An 18,706-nucleotide genomic window follows, 5' to 3' on the forward strand; every position below is an offset into this window, starting at 1 on the left:
ACATTTCATTATTGAAAGAATTATCAGTCATGCAATGAAAAAGCAGACGCGGTAGGTAGGTGTCATCTGAAATCTCTCAAGTTTGGCTATGCAACTCTTTCCCCCATCCGTATCTGCCACATTTTTTAAATTCCCAGCCTTAGATGGCCTCCTTTGGAACAAGGTTTAGATTCCTCGGAAGGGCTCATTAAAATGCAAATATGTCCTCTGTAAATGGGAGCCAGCTAGCTCCTGGCAGACGCCGACACCCGCAGCAGCCCGGCGGAGCGGCGCTGTCTCCCGCGGCCGGGCCCTCGGGGCGGGCCGGGCCGTTTCTGAGCTGACCGCAGGGTCCGCCTCGGCCCGAGCCGGCGGCCGCGGCTCCCCAGCCCTGCTGCAGCCGGGAGGCAGCCCCTGCAGGACCAGCGGGCACGAAGGCAGCCGCGGAGGTCGGGAGGCGGGCGGGAGGCCACCGTGCCCCGGCCTCCCGCTTCTCACCGCCCGTCACCTCGGTCCCTGCTAGAACCCGCTGGCTCCTGCCAGAACGTTCGCGGCCTGACGAGCGGCGCACAGCGATGTCCGTTCTCATCTCATTTTTCCATCCGCCCAACCACCTCCAGTTCCCCAGCACACTGGGGGCTCCGGAGAGGGCCAAATCGAGTTAAAATCTGAAACGTCTTTTTTGTTCCTTTCAGTTCGGTTTAAATTCCATGCAGTCTTTAAACTGCGGCCTAATATGTATTACACAGTTCTCGGTTTGCCTTTTCAACGGCGCTTCAACTTATAAATACGGTGCTAGGGGTCCGGGCCCGGAAAACGAGACCCAGTCAAACGCCCACTCAGGTTCCAGCTCAGCTGCGCTGGGGCTGCAGCTGCCGCTCCGCCCCCGCCTCCGCTTCCCCGCGCTTCCTGCTCTCGGGGATCGGATCCCGCCCGACCAGGCCCGCGCATCACCCGGAGGGAGGGCGGGGCGCCGAGCCCGAGCCGTCACGTCCCGAGCGTCGGGAGGCGGGGCCTCTGGCTGTGACATCACAAGACCCCGCCCCCACAGCCCTGATATCACCGCGCTGCCCGCCATTTTGTCTCCAGTGTCTCGTTTGCCGTCGACCGTGTGGAAGGGAGTGTCCTGGTCTGTAATCGCGAGGCAGGGACCAGGGTCTATTGTCTGTGTTTGACTCTATAGTTCGGTCCGAGGCCTTCCGGAGCTTTCCCGGGGCAGTCGGCAGAGGCCGCCGCCACCGCCCCCGCCCCTCCCCTCCATCCCCGGGACCGGGAGGGACCGAGCCCGCGTCACGCCCCTCAGCGCTCGCCGCTCCCTTCTCTGTCGTTGCGCCCGCATCGCGTCCCCGGAATCAGACGGTGCCCCATAGATGGCCAGCTTTCCTCCGAGGGTTAACGAGAAAGAGATCGGTGAGGAATGGGACGGCGGGCAAGGGGTGCTGGTGGGCGCGCGGGGGCTCGGGAGAGGCAGGGACTCCGCGGAGGGGGGTCGAGAGGAAGCCTTTTTGGGTCTGAGGGGAGTAGGGTGAGCCGGGGCCGAGCCCTGGAACGAACTGGGGGGAAGCGGCCCCGCGGGTGGGTGTTGCGAGGTGGTAAAGGGGTTCACCATTGATGAACCCATTCACCGAAGGAGGCAGGGCACGGCTCTCAGGGTGTAGGGGGACGTGCGCGCCGAGTACCGAGGGCCCCAGTGACTGGGGCCGGGGGCGGACATACACCCCCGGGGGGACCGGTGTCCTCCGAGTTCCGAGCGGAGCCGTTATCCTGGGATTCTTCTTGGCTCAGCGGTTAGAGCGTCGAGTGGACAGGGGAGTGCTGGGCACGGCTCGGGGACAGTTCAATCGACGATGCGAAAAGTTAACTTGAGTGTTTTGAGCTGTAATGAAAGGTGGGGTCCTCCTGTACCAGGCCACCCTTTGAGGAGAAATGCGACCGAAGCGGTGCCAGCAGCCCGAAAAAAGCAGTGTTTTAAAAAATGGTAGGGCGTTAAGAAAGGGAGTGGCTCAGGGGAGGACGGCTCAGAATTATCTTTGAGACACATAGGAGCAGGGAGGAGCAGGTGGTGGGGTGGAGTGACAGAGGGAAAGACTACGGAAGGGCAGCCTCTGAAAAGGTTGTCTAAAAACTGGTTTAGTGGCTAGCTCTGCCACGACGAAGACAGGGCAGTAGATTTTGAAGGTTGTGCCTCAAGACCTCAGAGGTTCAGTTAGAAGCACCTCCCATTATTTAAATCCTCTCTCAAGGTAAAATAACTGGAACAACTTTTGGGGGTTGGGGGTGCAGTGCATTGATAGAGTTAGTAAAAATTGAACTTATCAAGTCGTCATGTTATAAACCTTAAATATATACAATTTTTATTTTAGAACTTAAAATAGATTTAGCATCTCCCTCCTCCCCCCCCCCCCCAAAAAACCACACCCAACTCTGAACTTACTGTGTTAATTAAATGAAAATTGAAAGGTGGCTACTCAGTGAGGAGCCTTTGCATTTTCTTGTTCTTTAAATACATGGAGGGAGAGGTGTTTGTAGAGAAAAGGAGAAGCTGAAGTAGCCCAAACACCCTCTATCCTGTATGTGGGTAAATTTTTTGTATTTAGAGACAGAATTCTGGACTTTAGTTCTTTTAAGGGTAAGGTTGAATGGCAGTTTAAGAGGGGACTTAAACCTTGATTTAAATGACTCATAGAACTCAGAAGTTCTTATTCTCAGTCCATTGGGTTTTTTTTCCTTTTACATATTACAGACGAGCGATCTGCCTTTCTTTAATCTGTATTTTTACTTTGCCTTGATGAACCATTTTGAAAACTTAAAAATTTAAATTTTTTTTGCATATTTAGGTCTCAGTGTTAGTTCCTGGATATAAAATGAAGTTACTAGCGAAGTGCCAATATAAACATACTTTGACCTTTTCTAACTTTTTTTTTTTTTTAAGTATCATTTGGATACAAAGTTAAACACTAGTATCTCTGTGTAGCTTTGTGTCTATCAGTAAGGACTTTCCCCCCTTTCTTGGATATGAATTATGCCTATTTTGGTTCTCTAGTACTACTGAAAGAGGGGAGACAAGATTCCGTGAATGATTAAAGAAATCTACGTGACAGGGAGTGACTGCCCTCTTTCTCAAGGCGCTATCAAAGATCCTCCCTTTCTGGTTGTGAAATTGAAGGGAGGAATGTGAAGAAGGAGCTAAATCTGGTTTTCTTGGTTCAGCAGTGACTCAGATGATGTGTTACTACTGTACAGATACCATTAGTAATGGAGAGTTGTATCTTATGTCCAAGGCAGCTTTTCCCTTGTACAAGGTCTAAATCATACATTTCTTAGGATACCAACATTAAGCAGTTGCAGGTAATGCAATAAAGGTTTAACTTATAAAAAATTTTTTCTCAAAGTGCTTCATTATAAACCTTGTGCTAGTTTATAACATTGTACCAGTAAGTATTTAAATAAATGAGTGCTTAGATCCATTTGATTAAACTGCAAAGGTCATTTGATCTACCTGTTAACAAAGAAACACAAGGTAAGTATTAATACAATACTTGTAACAGTATTTGGCAAGTTTTTTGGGGGGGTTTATAGTGGCACCATTTCTTGAATTTATATTCAGGAATAAATTAGCTTATTATTTCATGGTCTTTGGTTTTTTTTTGAAACAGTTTTTTAGTTGCTAATTTATTACCACCCTTTACATAAAAGGAATTTTGTGATTGTGGCCAAGGTAAAAGAAGGAAAAAAACCCTGCCTTGTTATTAAAAGTATTTTGGATCCTGAAAGGAAATACAGAGTGATCCTAAAATACAGACCAAAAAATGAGTTTTCTGTGGGAAAGTTAGTCTTGCTGAAGGAAAGGTGAGTGCTAGTCTAATTTACCAGGTGTTTTTGAAGTTGAATGTAAGGGCCAGTCCTCTATTTTTTAAGATAGAAATCACATAAGTATACTCATGTAGTTTAACTAGGGGCTTTCCCTTTTTAAGAGAATGCTTGCATTTTTCAGTTGAATTTTAAAACTTGCTTCCTTTTTTGTGAACTTTTATTTTTTTCTCCTAAAATTTACAGATTTAAAAGATAGATGTGGTTAAACAGAAACCTAAGTTAAAAAAGAAAAAAGATTTAGGCAGGAGTTGCAAATTCTGCAGGCATATGGGGGTTACTGGTTTGTAAATTTTGTATTAAGAAAGCCATTATTAATGAAGTTAATGTCACCTTATGCTGTATTGAGTATAAGTGAGTTGGCGGTAGGTGGGGGGTTTTGCTGCTTTCATTAAGCCACCTCTGAAGTATTGTGTTTAGTTATGGGTGCCACTTTTATGAGGGCCATTAGTAACTGGAGTTTACCCAGAAAAGTACGGTGAAGATGAAGAGTCTAAGGAATGACTAAAAGGATTGGAGATTTTAGCCTGGTGAAAATATTTAGTTGATGATGTCATAGCCGTCTTCAACATATTAATGTCATGTGAGAGCAGGATTAGGCTTATGTCAGAATCGGGACTGAGTGGGTGGAGTGGCAAGGAAGAAGATTTTGAGTCATCAAAAGGAAAGTTTCTGATAATCTCAGCTGCACCAAATTAGAATGAGCCTTATTAGGTATTCACATTTATGAATATCATAGAAAAATAGGTCTCAGTTTTGTTTACTTTTTAAACCATAGCCTATTCTTTAATATATCAAAGAATTGGTCAATGAAATATTTAAATCACTTGAGAGCTTATACATGGGCTTTCATATTCATTCAGTAAATATTTACCAAGCCCCTGTCATATGACAGATGCTATACTAGCTGTTGGTGGAGCACACATTGAGACTGGAAGTGTCACTGAATGAGTATATATCTGCCCTTGCAATAGGAGTATAAGTGGTTCTTACTTGAACTGCAGTACATAGAATATATTGTTTAGTTTTTGGAAAGTTTAAACCAAATACATAAAAATACACTGTAGAGATAACCAGACAATTGACTACAAAATAGATAATAGAGAAACTAAACGACAAAAACTTACAACTAAGAAGGAAGAACAGCAAAATTGAAAGTAAGACCAACCCAAGGCAGCATTGGTGAAACACTAATGAGGATCCTTTCCCAAAATTGAGGAAATTCCAGCTAAGTATGCATGCACACATGTACAGAAGAAGCTTGTTGATCGTGCTTGTTAAACACAGAAAAAAATTCTCTACACTGTGTTAATATGCCAGCTTTTATTACGAATGTTAAAGTTAAGTACTCTTAATTGAAAAATGTATGGGATTGCCCTTTTTTTTTGTCCTTCTAAAACCAAAATAATTATTTCCATTTTGGGGTCATTTTGTAGCCCATTAGGAAGATGCTTATGGACCACTGTTGAAGAAGCATAAATGTTATGCATTTAAAGCACTGGTTGAGAGGTTGGACTAAATAATCTTGTAAGTCCCTTCTAGTTCTGAGGGTTTGTGATTTTTGTGACCTGGCCCTGAAAAAGATAAGCAAGAATAGACCATTTTATAGTGCTTTTCTTTGACTAATGATGTAGTTTTGTATTTTATAGTAGTTTATGGTTTTTGAAAGCTGTAGGCTTTTTGGAAAATACTTTTCTTGCGAAGTAACTTTAGTCTCTTGTATTTTAATGTTAGTAATTTGATGAAAACATAAGGCAGTGCAAGTCAGGACTTCAGTAATGGATAGTCCTGATTGATCGTTACAGTATTATTACTTAACCAGTTTTTTAATTGAAACTTTCTTGCTTTGGAAAATTTTAGGAAACTGAAAACTTCGCCAAAACTTGAAGGTGTTATCATTAAGGGGTCTTCACACCAGATATGTCCCCTGAAAGGGTGGAAAGTAGAACTCATTATATCTTGTTCTTATAGAAAAGGGGAAAAAAATACTCAATGACTCAATGGAGTTGAGTATTTACTCCATATTACTCCAAAGTAATATGGAGGGAGTCTCAAATTCATTGCTGGTTATATATGATATCCTGTATTTTTCTTTTTCTTTTTAGTGAGATCACGTACTATAGGTGAACTTTTGGCTCTAGCAGCTCCTTTTGACAAGAAATGTGGTCGTGAAAATTGGACTGTTGCTTTTGCTCCAGATGGTTCGTACTTCGCTTGGTCCCAAGGATATTGTACCGTAAAGCTTGTTCCGTGGTCCCAGTGCCTTAAGAACTTGTAAGACACTTTTCTTTTCCGTATTTTGTATCTGTTTGTAGAATTTCCTGTTTTCGCTGTGTGGAGTAATAAAAAGATTTTAATATTTAAGTTTTTCCTTTGTAGACTGTTGTAAATGTGTTTTATCATAAGCTGAGTGTATTGGAAAATTTGTGGGAAGAATTATCTGGCTTTATATGTTATATAACACTTTCTCAGATACTTTTGTGTTTGTAATAAATGGTTATGTGTATTAAAACGCAGATTAATTGTGCCTTGATGAAGTATATATTGTGTTGTGCCAGGCCAGGTGACTTTTGTTGTGTGATGCTTTTTGATTTCACAACATTTTATTAGATAACAGAGGTGCATAGATCATGTGATTACTATCCTCTGTTTGAGTTTAATTGAGTTTGGATATTTGTTGAAAGTTTTTCTAAAATATATCATAGTCTAAATTTAATCTTTCCCTACTTTTTGTGTCTAGTCAACTTTCTTGGTTATATTTATTAATGTCCTTATTACATATTACTTTAGGTCTAGAAAGTATGGGAAACTACTGATTATTATGGTGGGGTTTTTTTAGGGAAATTTCCTGATGTTGGCTTCACAATGTCTTAGCTTCTCAAGGTTTTTGTTTTGCTTTGTTTTTGCTTGTTTATACTTGCTTTAGATTAAAGGAGTCCTAACTGATATAGTAGTTTTGAAGAAAAATATGAAACAAATAAATTATAAATTACTTTATTGTTGAACTCCCTCTCTTTTTCAGCTACTGAGAATTTATTTGGTCGTGTCCTCATAGCTAATATCAACTTTTTCCCTTCCCATTTATAGGATTCTATTGTTATTTAGTATCACTGTAATAATATTGACGTTGTTTTAACAAACATCATTTCATATCTACAGGAGTCCTGAGTAAATAATAACTAGATTTCAATCTCACCCCCCCTCCCCCCCCAGTCTCTTGCATGGCACAAAGAATATCACTAATTCAAGCAGTTTGAGATTGTCAAGACAAAATAGTGATGGTGCTCAGAAAAATAAGCCTCGTGAACATATTATAGACTGTGGTGATATAGTCTGGAGTCTTGCTTTTGGATCTTCAGTTCCAGAAAAACAGAGTCGCTGTGTAAATATAGAATGGCATCGATTCAAATTTGGACAAGATCAGCTACTGCTTGCCACAGGGTTAAGCAATGGGCGTATCAAAATATGGGATGTATATACAGGTATGGATTCATAATTTTAAAAGCAAACTTGATTATTTTATGATGCAGGGTGTTGCTCATAGGCAGTAGAACATGTGACTTGAGGATTTTAACTTACTGAAAAGCAAGAATTGGTACAATGTGTCTTTTTTAGTTGACCTAATAGCATCTTCAACTGTGGCTTTAATTTAGGAAAACAGAGTTCACACTGCTTGGTCACTCTTCAGAAAATATTATAGCAGGAAGGGCATATCTAAGGAATGCTTAGTTAATTATCACTTATAACTAGTAATTTATGACTCACATAGCAGGTGGTTTCTTAGATAGTTTTCAGTGATTGATAGCTTACAGGCTTCAAGGCAGATCTGGTTTTTAACAATCATCTAACCCTTTGGAAGGTTTTAGTGGCATTTTATCTAAAGTTTAACTAGATAGGATTAGAAGTCACATTCTTTGGGCAATTAAAAGTAAATGTGTTGTTCACTACCTAAAACAGTTTCTGGCTGATAGTATGTACTCAAAAGTTTGAAGGATTTAAAAATTTTTAAAAAGTAATCGTAATAACACTAATAAATAAGTTGTTTTACAATTGGTAAGCTACAGAGGTGCCCAAATATTTTTTAAGTGGTGAGGAACACTATTTATAAAATAGAAGCTGATAAAAATCATTAACATTGTCTTATTTTTTTCCTTTCTATTGCATTTAGGAAAACTCCTCCTTAACTTGGTAGATCATACTGAAGTGGTCAGAGATTTAACTTTTGCTCCAGATGGGAGCTTGATCCTAGTGTCAGCTTCAAGAGACAAAACTCTGAGAGTGTGGGACCTGAAAGATGATGGTATGTCTTTTTTTTTCCAGGCTATGAAAAAGAATTAGTTTGTTGATATTACTACTGAAAGGTATTGGGTTTATCTGGGGCATTTGACTTTTTTTTTTTTTTAAATAATATATCTTTATTGATTTCAGAGAGAGGAAAGGAGGGGGGGAGAGAGAGAAAGAGAAACATCAATGATGAGAGAGTCATTGTTCGGCTGCCTCCTGCAGGCGCCCAACTGGGGATCGAGCCTGCAACCCAGGCATGTGCCCTGACCAGGAATCAAACCCTGATCGCCTGGATCCTAGGTCGACGCTCAACGGCTGAGCTTCGCCCAGCCAGGTTGGGGCATTTGACTTTAAAAGTGTCGTATGATCCGTTTCCTTTTCTCTACTTAGTTCTTTGGTCCCTTTCCCTATATAGATAAAACCATAAATGTGACCCAGAATAGGAGCCAGCAGTTACTCTAAGTAAACAATCTAATTATTCACACAGAAACTAACCACACAGATCTCTACCAACTATTTGAGGATAAAATCTAGGTCAGTTTTAGGGTTTTATATGAACTGGTTTGTGTTGGTTTATTTCCTTATCTTAGGGAGGGTTATTAATTTCCTTCATTTGCTTAGTGAAAATTTAAGTAGACCTTGAATAAGCAAACAGATATAACTTAGTGATCTAATAAAATTTAGATTTAAATGTGATTTGTACACCAGAATTTATAACATGTAAATGCTAATAAGCATAATATTACATTGGATAGGTTAAGAAATTATAAAAAGTAAAAGATTTGCCCTTCAATATAATAAAAGATATGTCAGTGCAAGTACTCAGATTTTTCTGAAACCTTGATATTGTGATGCTTATTAATAAAGTTTTGGAGAATCGTCCTTGTTTGAGAGGACCATAGAGCGTATCTCTCCCCTCTTCTTAGCCTCTAATGAGTTTATAGTTTTAACTAAAACCTTGTATTTAAGTAAGATCTGCTAATTCTCTAATAGCCTCAAGCTGGAAGGTGACAGGCTTGCTTAGGTAGCTTAAATTGTGTAGTAGGAAGCAAAAGCCCTCAGATTTGGAAACTTGTTCCAGTTGATGGGTAGTAACCATTGCCTAATAAAATAATACCAAATCATGAGGTGCTTCCTTTGCATTTAATCAATTTTGTGATTTCTCAGCTGTTGAAGGGCTAAGGGACCCCAGTTGTTAAAATAGTTTGGTGATTTTTTTTTTTTTTTTTTTAAAGACATCTTTATTGATTTCAGAGAGAGGAAGGGGGAGAGAGAGAGGGAGAGAGAGAGAAACATCAATGATGCGAGAGTCATTGATGGGCTGCAACCTGCAACCCAGGCATGTGCCCTGACCAGGAATCGAACCTCGATCTCCTGGATCCTAGGTCGATGCTCAACTGCTGAGCCACACCCGGCTGGGCAGTTTGGTGATTTTTTATATTCTTTTGCATATCACATAGTGCTTGCTTCCTCAACATATTTTTCGTTATGTGCATATGTTTTAAGAATGTAGACTCAGTAAAATGTAAGCTCCAAGAGAGCAGGGACTGTGTCTTATTCACAGCTGTACCTTCACTGCCTGGCATGTAGAGGTATTCTGTAAATATTTGTAGAACTAAGAGTTAAAATATACTTAGCCATAATTGTGTGCTTTGGGTATAATGTACAGGGAATTTGGAGTAGAGTGTTAGGGTATCAAAAAGAAAAAAGGGTGAAAAGGCATTTTGAAGATGTTCATTAAATTTCATCCTTGCCATGTTTCAGTTCCCTCATTTGTAAAATAAAGGAATTAGACCAAAAGAAGTCTATTTTCTATAAATGAAGGGTAAGCAGACTTTTTCTTAAAGAGCCAGATGCCAAATGTTAGGCTTATGGACCATGCTAACTCTGCCATAGTTAGTTTCTTCTGCCATTGGAGCACAACATAAACAAATTGGGATGATTGTATTCCAATAAAATTTTAGTTACAAAAATGAGTAACCGGTGTATATTGCCAACACATTTTAGGTAAATCCCTGCCACTGTAGAAGTTTATGATTCTATAATTCTGCCATTTTTGAATGATACTCATTTGAACTGGATTCTAGGATTAACACAGGTATTTCTTTTTGTTCAGGAAACATGATGAAAGTATTGAGGGGCCATCAGAACTGGGTGTACAGCTGTGCATTCTCTCCTGACTCTTCCATGCTGTGCTCAGTGGGAGCCAGTAAAGCAGTATGTGTCAAAGTTCTCATACGTTAGTTGTGATTTGGATTTTAATAATGTGTGCATAATCACTTTTAAATCTAAGTAACATATCAAGTCTGCTCGGTGTCATGAATATCTTAAATGTTTTATTTTGTGATGGGGAGAATTTGCATGAGGGAAATTAAATATACTTATTGATTGTGAAGTGAGAAATTCTATTGCTTTTAGTTAGAGATACTATTCATAAAATAAAGGGTTTGTCAATTTAGTTTTCTAAGATTTAGGAAAGTTTATGTGCTATAGAAGATAGTCCAAATGTTAAGACATTCCCTTGCTAATAATTTTCTTCTCTGTTGTTCTATTTTTTGTCCAGTTTGCTGTTTAAAAAGTTTGAGTCCCAGCTGCTCCTGGACATTTAACTGAAAAAAAGTAACTTAAAAATCTAATAAGAGTGAAAATAGTGCTCATATATGTCCTAGGGTGTATTATAGAAGAAATTTGATATGGTCTGTCTTATACCACCAGGCATAGCATACCTTTAGACAGATTAAGTATAAAGTAACTCTTAAGAGGGTTATGCTTATCGCTGAACTCTTCAGTTGTCTACCAGCTCTGTGTTAGTATAGTTAGAGATTTTTTTAGTTTCGGATATTTATGAAAATGGTTGAAGTCCAAATATGTGGTGATCACATACACCTTGAGATAATGGGGGTGGGAGGCTGGTTAAAATGCATTTTATGGGTCCAAGAAGTATGTTAAAATAATAGTTGCAGATGTTGGAAGTTTAGAAAAAAATACTTAGTTTAGTTCTTTAAAAATCTTAAGAACAACAAAGCTAGATGTTGACATTGCTATTTTAGGCTGTGTGTTTTCCATATGCTTCTTGCTTTCCCTGTCACAGGTGGTGGCAGCAATATTGGTGTGATTGAGGTTATGCTGGCACCACTCGCACACAGGCGCACAATGGTGTTAGCTGGGCAGAAAGAGTGGCATCTCTGGCTACCGGGCTGGGGGCGACCTTTACCATAGGATGAAGTAACCTTGCATTCGGCTGCAAGGTGTACTGTACGTACACAGGTGCTGGTCGATGTCCACTTTCTGCTTTTCTTTCTTTCTTTTTTTCTTTTTTAAAATAATTTCCCCCCAGTGAAACCCACTGACTCCTCAAAGTAAATTGATCTTCCAGTCTGATGGAATTGGGAGTCTGACATGTGAAACCAATTTAATGTAATGTAATTGGCTTTCAGATGGTTTCTCTGTACTATTTTTTGGAATTCTTTGAGATGGTAGAGTTACCTTAAGTCTGATCCAATTTAAAATTTGTGGTTTTTTTTCCTTTGGAAGTAATATATTGTGTCTGTGCAGAAAAAAAATGTAGCCAAAAGGATTGCTTTATCCCAAGAGGAAGAGAGATTGTCTTACTAGGGTTGTTAAATTTCCAACCTCACATTTAGCATAACATGCAGTAAACATTAGAGTCCTATTTATAGCTATTCTGCACAGTCTACTGATTTTAGAATCTAAAACTCTATGTGAACTTGTACTAAAGTAATTTAAATGTTTTATGCTTAAAATGACTAATGATTGTGTGGTCCGTTTGGGAAAAATAAGATAAGCAAATCTTGATTCACAGAAATGTTAATTGTATTATTTTTGTAAATTAGCATTTTTATATTGTAATGTGGTTTTAACATCGTTGTTGTTTGCCAAAGAAATTTCATTTGGCTGTGAAAATTCTCTTTGCTTGCAGTATCTGTTTCTCTTCCTAGGCTCACGTTGGTGATCCAAGCCTTTTGTAAACAAGTGATTATCTCAAAGGGAGATGCCAATGGAGTAACAATTTGTTAACCTTACATTTTCTGTCTGTATATTTTTTTAAAATTTGGTAGTTTCTGGAAGAAAAAAAGGGGGTTTGTAGTACTTAACCCTATTTATTTTTGTATATTTCAATTAATTAGTTTTTGGAGTAAATGGATTTCAGTATAACTTTGTGGTTAAATTGCCCTGCCTTTTTTATGTTTAGGCCTATTTTTTAATTAACATTTAACAGAAACATTTGAAATAGTATTTGCATGTCTACTTTAATTAACTTAAAGACTGATTTTAATCTGACTATGACACTGAGCATATTCTTTTAATTATTCATAATTTATGATGTTTAATTTAATATAATCTGAATTAAATTTAGCAGTTTTAGTTTAAGATGTGCCATTTTGCCCTCTGTGTGTCTGAATGAAGCTATAACATTTGCATTTTTATTGCAGGTTTTCCTTTGGGATATGGATAAGTATACCATGATACGGAAACTAGAAGGACATCACCATGATGTCGTAGCTTGTGACTTTTCTCCTGATGGAGCATTATTGGCTACTGCATCTTATGATACTCGAGTGTATATCTGGGATCCACATACTGGAGACATTCTTATGGAATTAGGGTGGGTACAGCATGAATTATTTTAGCCTGTAATTTGTCTCTGGCTATCAGTATAACTTTTAAGAAATTACATGAATGATTAGAATCACTAACATGTGAAACCTAAAATTGCAGTCTGTTGGAATTTTAAATTTTGTTATTATTTAGGCCCTTGAGTAATGCAAAGCTTTAAATATAAATTCTAAAATTAAATTTGGCTCTCTTAATACAGATTTTGTTATTTAATGGACATGACTCTGTAGAAGTAATTATATTTAGAGTTTCATGTTGGAAAAAATAGTTTAAAGTTGAACTTAATCTTAGTGCCTTAAACCACATTCTTAAAAGGAGATTAGTAATTCTTCTCAGGTCCCTTTCATTTAATTTGGATATATCAGCTCTTCTGAAGTCGTCTTAGTTGTGTTACACTAAGGCCACTTTAAACATTACTCAAAGACAGATGTACTTAGTACCTGGGTAGTTTTATTTCTTGAAGTGACTCTCATCTCCACTGAAACATGTGTTTTGACCTCAGGCACCTGTTTCCCCCACCTACTCCAATTTTTGCTGGAGGAGCAAATGACCGATGGGTACGATCTGTATCTTTTAGTCATGACGGACTGCATATTGCAAGCCTTGCTGATGATAAGTAAGTGTGTGAATTATACTTGACCTACTTATTATTGTCTTTTAAATGTTTCCTTTCATCCTCCTACTTAATGAAAACATTCTTAAGGCTAAATTTTAAAAAAGCCTTTCTGCAGTTTGGGTTTTAGTGCCTTTTTCTCTGGACAAGATCCTGGGAGATGATGTTTCTTAAAGAATATTGACCTGAACAGTATCCGTGCATGCCTTTCCCTATGTTTCTTTTGTTGATGTTGTTTTTATTTATTTGTTTTTTTATATATATATATATATACACATATATTTTAAATATATATTGATTTCAGAGAGAGGAAAGGAGAGAGAGAGAGAGAGAGAGAAACATCAATGATGAGAGAGTCATTGATCGAGCCCGCAACCCGGGCATGTGCCCTGACCCGGAATCGAACTCTGATCACCTGGATCCTAGGTTGACGCTCAACCGCTGAGCCATGCCCAGCTGGGCATGTTTTTTTATATATATTTTTATTGTTGACAGTATTACAGATGTCATATCTCCTGTTCCCCTCCCCCCTCCCGGTGTTCTTTGTTAACTAGTTCAGGCTAACTGGGTAGATTTTTAATTAGCTTTTAGCCTACCAGTACTATCTTACAAAGGTTGAAGCAGAAGGACATTGTCAAAGTGAAATAAATGGTAAAAAGAGTAATTTGTATCCACTGCAATTGAGACTATAAAATGAAAGGTCACATGAATGAGATGTTTATTCGTAAGAATCAGAAACTAGTTGTAGCTATTCATTCTCTCATGCTTTTATTATATAATGTGCATGGATAGAGCATTTAGAAATTTGGTCACGTTAATTCAGAAGGCAACTCATTATCATCTTTCCAGAATGTTAGCAAATGTACAGGGAGAATTCTTTTTTATTTGCCAGTAATCATTGTTTTCTCCTGTTTGCTCAGATAAATTCTGAATGTCAGTTTTCTACTGTTCCTAGACACATTCTACTTAGGTGAAAAGGCTTTATAAAATGTCTTGGAATGATGGTAAAACAGATCAGGTATTGGGTTTTAAATGTAAGAAAAAGGAGAAAGGTTTGGACTGTGAGCATTATGGGTCTGAACTGGAAAGGGAAGACAGACATGCATTATAGTCTCTTAAGTGTGAGTTAAGTGGTCCAGAGTACCACTTGGTATAGACTATAAAATAACTTTTTAAAAATTTATCCTCACCTGAGGATATGTTTATTGATTTTAGAGAGGAAGGAAGGGAGGGGGGAGAGAGGGAGGAAGAGAAAGAGAAACATCGATGGGCTCCCTCCCGTACGTGCCCTGACTGTGAATCTAACCCCGAAATCTTTTGGTGCACAGGACGATGCTCCAACCAACTGAGCCACCTGGCCAGGGCAAGACTGTAAAATACTTTGTAAAACAAGTAACAGTAATTGTTTACTGCAGTGATTTGTGTGTGAATGTACTATTTTGTGACTCAGAACATAATGGCATTTCTTTTTCAATTTTTAAAGTTGCCTTTACATTAAATTTCCTACTAGATACTTACTGGACAATGTATTCAATGTATTTCCTTTCCAGAATGGTGAGGTTCTGGAGAATTGATGAGGATTATCCAGTACAAGTTGCATCTTTGAGCAATGGTCTTTGCTGTGCCTTTTCTACTGATGGCAGTGTTTTAGCTGCTGGGTAAATCCATTTTTCTATTTTTATGTTTGTTTGTTTTTAAGAGACAGTTTCAGGTGGTTTATAGTCAAAGCAGCCAGTGTTTATTGTCAGTAAATCTTTCATAAGGGCTCTTTATAATATTATTGCTTTGTGATAGAGGAGATTATGATTATTGGTTAGGTCTCCTTAATTAGGTTTTAATGTGCAGTTTGTGACTCTAATACACAGCCTTGGCCAATAATTGTTTGAGCTGTAGGATGTTGAAATACATGTTCTCAGATGACTGAGCTTGTGATTTTTTTTGTTTCTGTTTAGGACACATGATGGAAGTGTGTATTTTTGGGCCACTCCGAGGCATATCCCTAGCCTTCAGCATTTATGTCGCATGTCAATCCGGAGAGTGATGCCCACCCAAGAAGTCCAGAAGCTGCCGATTCCTTCCAAAGTGTTGGAGTTTCTCTCCTATCGTATTTAGAGGACTCTAAATACGAGTGGTAGGGACTGACAGAGCACGCTTATGTAAACCTCAAGCTTTACTGACTTCAAGTATCTGTTTTTCAAGGTTTAGAAGATTTATTTAATTTGATATGTTCTTGTACTGCATTTTGATCAGTTGGATTTTTAAAATATTATTTATAGACTACAGTAGAAATATTTCTGAACATATAAAATGTATTTTTTCCCCCTAAAACTTAACTGTGAAAACATACATACTTGTACATATTTAGATATAAGCAGCTATGTGTTGAATGGACCCTTCTGCTTTTCTAATCTTTAGTTCCAACATGTATATATTGCTTCAGTAGAGCCACAATATTATGTATCTTTGCTGTAAAGTGGAAGGAATTTTTTAAAGTTCTGGACACTGAGTTTAGATGGTAAATATTGACTTAAGAAAGCTGAATTTGCCTCATCTAAAATGTGTTTGTGGAGGGAGTCAGACAACTGACTTGTAAGTAAAACAGATTTTTATAGGAAAAGATTTTGTTTTCCTTTATAGTGGCATCTGAGAGGTAGAGTTTGAATGTGATGTTCAGTTAAAAACAGCCAGGATAAAACTAGAAAAAGGGTGTCCTCTCTCCCTCCCAAACTACAGCTGTGGATCTTAATTTTGGAAAGCAGTTTGTTACTTTTAACCCCTCTGGTATAAAGTATTATAAATTTTAGTCAGTTTGAAAATTCATCTACTGTATTATTTTATTGCTAAATATTTTGTTGTTTGTAGTAAGGGTCAGTTATTTTAAGACCATGGTTTTGTGCTTTTTGTTGTTTTGTCTGTTTTTACATGTATCCTATGTTTCTGCAAGGGATAATATTGGTGACTTACCAAAGGGAAGCAATATAGTACACCTTCTTTTGTCTTCTGTTATTTATCGTACCTGCAGATACTAAGAATGTATGTATTATGTAAAATGCTGATTATATATTTTCAGTTTTTTAATTAAAGACAAAAAATCACTATCTTCTGCAAATGTTTCTTAAATACTTTGGAAGGTGTAATGCTTTTTGTCTGCCTCCATTGTAAGATTGATGGAGCACCTCTAGCAAATTAAGCAAAAAAGGTATTGAAAAAATAGCAAAAGTATAGGGCTAGAGTTAATGCTTCATGATTTTAACTTTTACATTGGTTTCTTCTGGGAGAATTGTTGCAGTGATGCTTACTTTAAAAACTCTAGAACAAAGCAAAATAACTACTGAGCAAAAGAAGAACAGGATATTTTAGGGGAACAGGCTGATAGGTACTATCTGGTTAAAATAGCCATAAGAAAAATCTAGTGATGTGGGCAGAACCTTTTATTAGCTATGTGTGCTCTTGAAACTTGATTGTTTCCACTAAGAAGTTACTTATAAGTTCTTACAGTTGGCTGGCTCTGTTAAGGGTGTATATATGGGTGTAGGCTATCAATTTGAAAGCGAGGGGGAAATTTGCTGAAGTTACTTCTTGAGAATCACCTATATTTTACAGAAAGAAGCACAAAAGCACCTCATCTTTAAACCTGTTGTGATTTTTTTGCATTTTACTTCATAATACATATGTTTTATAATTTTAAAATAATTTATTCTTCACACCATTTAATTATTTACCCTCTAACCAATCTATTCGACCAAGTAAAAATAGCATTTTTGGATAAATTGTTCTCTGAAAAGGCCAGAATCGCTTGTTTCCTTTTCCCATGAAAACCATAGTGCCAAGATGAAAGGGAGATTGCAGAATACATGCTTATATCTTCCTTTCATTGGGAAGACGGTAACAACAGGATGGTAACACTTCAGTGTGTTTATTAAAGTATTAGACTGAGTGTCCAAAGTGAGGGAAGTAGGCAAGATGTGGTTGGAGCCTTACATGGGTCAGATTCTAGCTACATGATTTTAAAATGATACTGCTGCTTTTTCCTAGTCTTTGCCACAAACATATCATTTGGAGAAATGGCAAGAGATCGTTTCTGTTCCAATTTGATTTCCTAGTTTATTATCCTCTAGGGCTGTGTGTGAACATAGGAAAATGCCTCTCATGCTCAGCAGCCAAGCTATCTTTTCATAACTTCAGATGATCTAAAGTGATTTCAAATGACTTGGAAGGTCCTATAACTTGATCTTTGGTTGGCAAATCTTAAATTTATGATCCCTGAAATTCCCTGCCTGCTTGTGATTAAGGCAAAGTTGGATTCAACTGGTTTGTACTGCCCTCAGGGCAGCAAGACCAAAAAAGACTGGACTGCACTGGAGCATGCTTGTGGGTTAAGGCAGTGGCTGATACAGAGGACCTGGTTGTTGGCCAGCCAGCACAGGGATAAAAAAATAAATATGAGAAGTAAAACATTGTCTCACAAGCCAGAAACCATTGAGACTGTGAATCTAACCTCCAGATGAATCACAATGAAGGTTGGGTGATAAACATTTTATCCCAGTAATTCTGATCAGGCTCTGGCCTACGACAGTGCATTTCAACTACAGAATTTACAGATTTTAAAATATGTATCTAGCGTAGAGTTGTATATGGGTTTACTTGTGTATGTCAGTTTCAAAATCATAGATAAAGCATTAATTGAAGTACACTGGTTGTTTTTTAAATCCTTTCCCCTCAGAAGTAAGAGCTTTTGGTAGCAAGCAATGAATGGCAACCAGGAGAAAGGGTCATCGTAACCTTGGCTAATGCTTATGGCAAGACGTTTGGGAGGAATGAAGGTTAATGGGCATTCTCAACTTGCCTTCTGCTTTGTAAAGCTTGCCTTTGTAGCCAAAAGCAAAACATTTGGTCTGAATGAGGTATAAAGTGATGTTTTATTACAGGTGATTGGGTAGCTTTGTGTGGTTGTGACTTGGTATTTAGAGGGGTTTATTTTAACAGTTGAAGAATCTGGAAGAGAAAAAAAGCTTAAATGAGGCTAGGATTGGGGAAGAAAAAAACGATTTAATTCCGTTTAAATGAACCCCAGCATTTTCCCTGTTAAGAGACTACAACTGATTATCCTTGTGGTTTCTCTTTTAGAGATAAGATAGAAATCCAGGAACTACTTTTACCTATAATGTCACAGAGAAGTTGCTCTACTGGTGTGAAAGTAACCCCCCGACTTTGTTAAGGAAAAACTAGAATACAGTGATGATGGTGATTTTTGTTTTAAGTCAGTTTGAAGCAGTAATGGCTCTTTTTAAAAATTGTTCTCCAAAAATAGTGTGAACTAGA

General features: G+C 38.2%; 1 protein-coding gene across 3 annotated transcripts; it reads left to right on the plus strand.

The window, feature by feature from the left end:
* The first annotated feature begins 1,020 nt into the window (after positions 1-1,020).
* On the plus strand, positions 1,021-16,482 carry WSB1 (WD repeat and SOCS box containing 1). 3 transcript variants are annotated; one of them, XM_081161868.1, is made up of 9 exons: positions 1,021-1,389; positions 5,955-6,123; positions 7,063-7,331; positions 8,018-8,149; positions 10,250-10,350; positions 12,588-12,760; positions 13,274-13,387; positions 14,935-15,042; positions 15,337-16,482. In XM_081161868.1, the coding sequence occupies exons 1-9, from the start codon at positions 1,350-1,352 to the stop codon at positions 15,494-15,496; spliced, it is 1,266 nt and encodes a 421-aa protein (XP_081017994.1). In that variant the 5' UTR covers positions 1,021-1,349; the 3' UTR covers positions 15,497-16,482. The 3 variants fall into 3 exon arrangements, with proteins under 3 accessions (XP_081017994.1, XP_081017995.1, XP_081017996.1); XM_081161869.1 differs by lacking the exon at positions 1,021-1,389 and having other exon boundaries at positions 5,971-6,123; positions 11,225-12,760; XM_081161870.1 differs by lacking the exons at positions 1,021-1,389; positions 5,955-6,123; positions 7,063-7,331; positions 8,018-8,149; positions 10,250-10,350 and adding an exon at positions 11,327-11,400.
* Positions 16,483-18,706: the final 2,224 nt, after the last annotated feature.

This window comes from Miniopterus schreibersii, assembly GCF_964146895.1.
Source record: "Miniopterus schreibersii genome assembly, chromosome: 16".
Lineage (NCBI taxonomy): Eukaryota > Metazoa > Chordata > Mammalia > Chiroptera > Miniopteridae > Miniopterus > Miniopterus schreibersii.

Coding starts and splice junctions, on each gene's coding strand:
- WSB1 (XM_081161868.1), top strand. CDS start 1,350: ATGGCCAGCTTTCCTCCGAGGGTTAACGAGAAAGAGATCG. Junction 6,124..7,062: donor TCCCAGTGCCTTAAGAACTT/GTAAGACACTTT, acceptor CTCCCCCCCCAG/TCTCTTGCATGGCACAAAGA. Junction 15,043..15,336: donor GGCAGTGTTTTAGCTGCTGG/GTAAATCCATTT, acceptor GTTTCTGTTTAG/GACACATGATGGAAGTGTGT.